Source organism: Myotis davidii, unplaced genomic scaffold (genome assembly GCF_000327345.1).
Source record: "Myotis davidii unplaced genomic scaffold, ASM32734v1 scaffold77, whole genome shotgun sequence".
Taxonomy (NCBI): Eukaryota; Metazoa; Chordata; class Mammalia; order Chiroptera; family Vespertilionidae; genus Myotis; species Myotis davidii.
Genome location: NW_006289713.1, coordinates 2,337,259 through 2,339,080, shown reverse-complemented (window position 1 = coordinate 2,339,080; position 1,822 = coordinate 2,337,259). Strand labels below are relative to the sequence as shown.

Below are 1,822 nucleotides of genomic sequence, written 5' to 3'. Positions count from 1 at the left end.
ATCCTCTAACCATTGAGAACACCGGCCAGGGCTAAGTGAGATTTTTTAAAAAAAAAACATTCTTTTTCTTGTACTGAGTCTTCAAAATCTGAGTATATTTTACACACTCGGCACGTCTCCATCCAGACCAGCCAGGGCTGTCCGACAGCCACGTGAGGCTCCTGGCCTTCGTTCAGAGGCTCCAGTGAGCGCCTTTGCTGGCCTTTGGGGGAACTCTGAGCTGTATTTACTCACAACACTTCTGACACCGACTGTGGGGGATTTCCACACCAGCCACTTCTCCAATTTTCTGGGCACCAGCTAGGAGTCCAACAATTCAGTTCCGCTCGGACGCTATCTACCTGGAGCTTGCCTCAGACCCCACAGGTCAAGGGCTCAATCCCACATGACTGACCCCCTTCGCCGGCCACAAGTCCTGGGCCTCCTGAACTTCTGACCAACCTGCTGAGTTGGGAGTACAGACCTGCTCAAGTTCCACAATTTGCTAGAACAGCGCACAGAACTCAGCAAAGTGCTATATTTACTATTACACGTTTGTTATAAAGGAAGAGGTGCCTGGGCTGAGGTATGGGGAAGGCGCAAGAAGCTCCCCACTCTCTCCCGCTCCTCCACATGTTCCTGTTGTTTAGGGTTTTTTCCAAAGGAGGTCTTGTCACACAACTGATTGAATCATTGACCTCTGGCGATGGAACTCAATCTCCCGCCACTCTTCCCTCCCTGGAGGTCAGGGCTGTGCTGAAGGCTTTCATCACCTCTAATCACACCTTGGCCTTCTGAGGACCTCATCCTGAAGCTACCCAGGGCCCCAGCCATCTAACTCATTACCACACCAGACACCACTCTCACTCCAAGCGCTTTAGGAGCTGTATGCTAGGACACTGTCTGATCATACTGCAGGACCTGACATCCCAGCCTGCCCTCTGCCCTGTCTCAGTCCTCACATCACCGTGAGGAGAGCTGGACGCAGAGGACACAAGGCTCCAAGAGCTCCAGTAACTTCTCCAAGCTCAGGGGAGTAGGACCTCCAGCCCAGGTTTGTCTGCATCCCGACTTTACCAGAATTCCCATTTCACTCCCGGTCTGGAAACGTGCACGGGGGCAGGGTTGCAAAGGGACAAGTGAACCACTCTGCTCCCACGCAGGAATCCTGCTACCTTGCTACCCTCCAAAGGGCTGGTCCACAAACACCTGACAGGGGACATTATTCCACTTCAGCTAACGGCCTGACCTGTGCCTAGAATTCTCAACAGCGCGCGATACCTGCCCAGGTGGACAGGGGCAGCTCTGTGGCAGGGCAGGTGCAGAGAATCGACTTTCTAAACAGGCAGAGCCTCAGTCTTGGTCAGCTTGTCACTCCCTTCCCTGCCCCTGGACGCACGGGGTGGAAGGGCAGGGTTGAGCAGGGGCTGCTACGAGACTGGTCCTCACCTGGCGAGACTGGTCCTCACCTGGCGGGGCGGCAGCTGATCCGGGCTGCCCTTCCACCCTTCCAGAGCCGGAGGGGCAAGAAAGGGAACAAATAACGCAGAGGGATCTTCTCCCAGGCAGGACATCACTCCCTTGCTTCAGCGTCACTCGCCAGCCAGGCTGCAGTCCGCGGGGCCAGGCGCTACCCCTACACCGGCTGACCGCCCTCCCGGCCGTTCCTCCCACGGGACTCCCCAACCACGGCCGCCCCCATCCGCCGCCCCGTGCGCAGCGTTCTCCCGGAGCCCAGCCCGCACTCACATCGTCCATAAGCAGGAGTAGGATGTTGGGTGGCTGCGGGGTGCCACTGGCCCCCAGCACCGCTACACTAATCACCTGCAGCAGCCGCCACCGC

The 1,822-nt window shown here is 57.1% G+C and overlaps 1 protein-coding gene across 1 annotated transcript in view; it reads right to left on the bottom strand.

Annotated features, from left to right (window-relative positions):
- GALNS (galactosamine (N-acetyl)-6-sulfatase) overlaps positions 1–1,818 on the bottom strand; it is a gene marked incomplete at its 5' end in the record, with an annotated part of 30,166 nt that extends 28,348 nt beyond the window's left edge. The window contains one exon of the mRNA XM_006762274.2: positions 1,729–1,818. Within this exon, the coding sequence (XP_006762337.1) occupies positions 1,729–1,818 (90 nt within the window). The remainder of the gene's footprint in view (positions 1–1,728) is intronic.
- Positions 1,819–1,822: the final 4 nt, after the last annotated feature.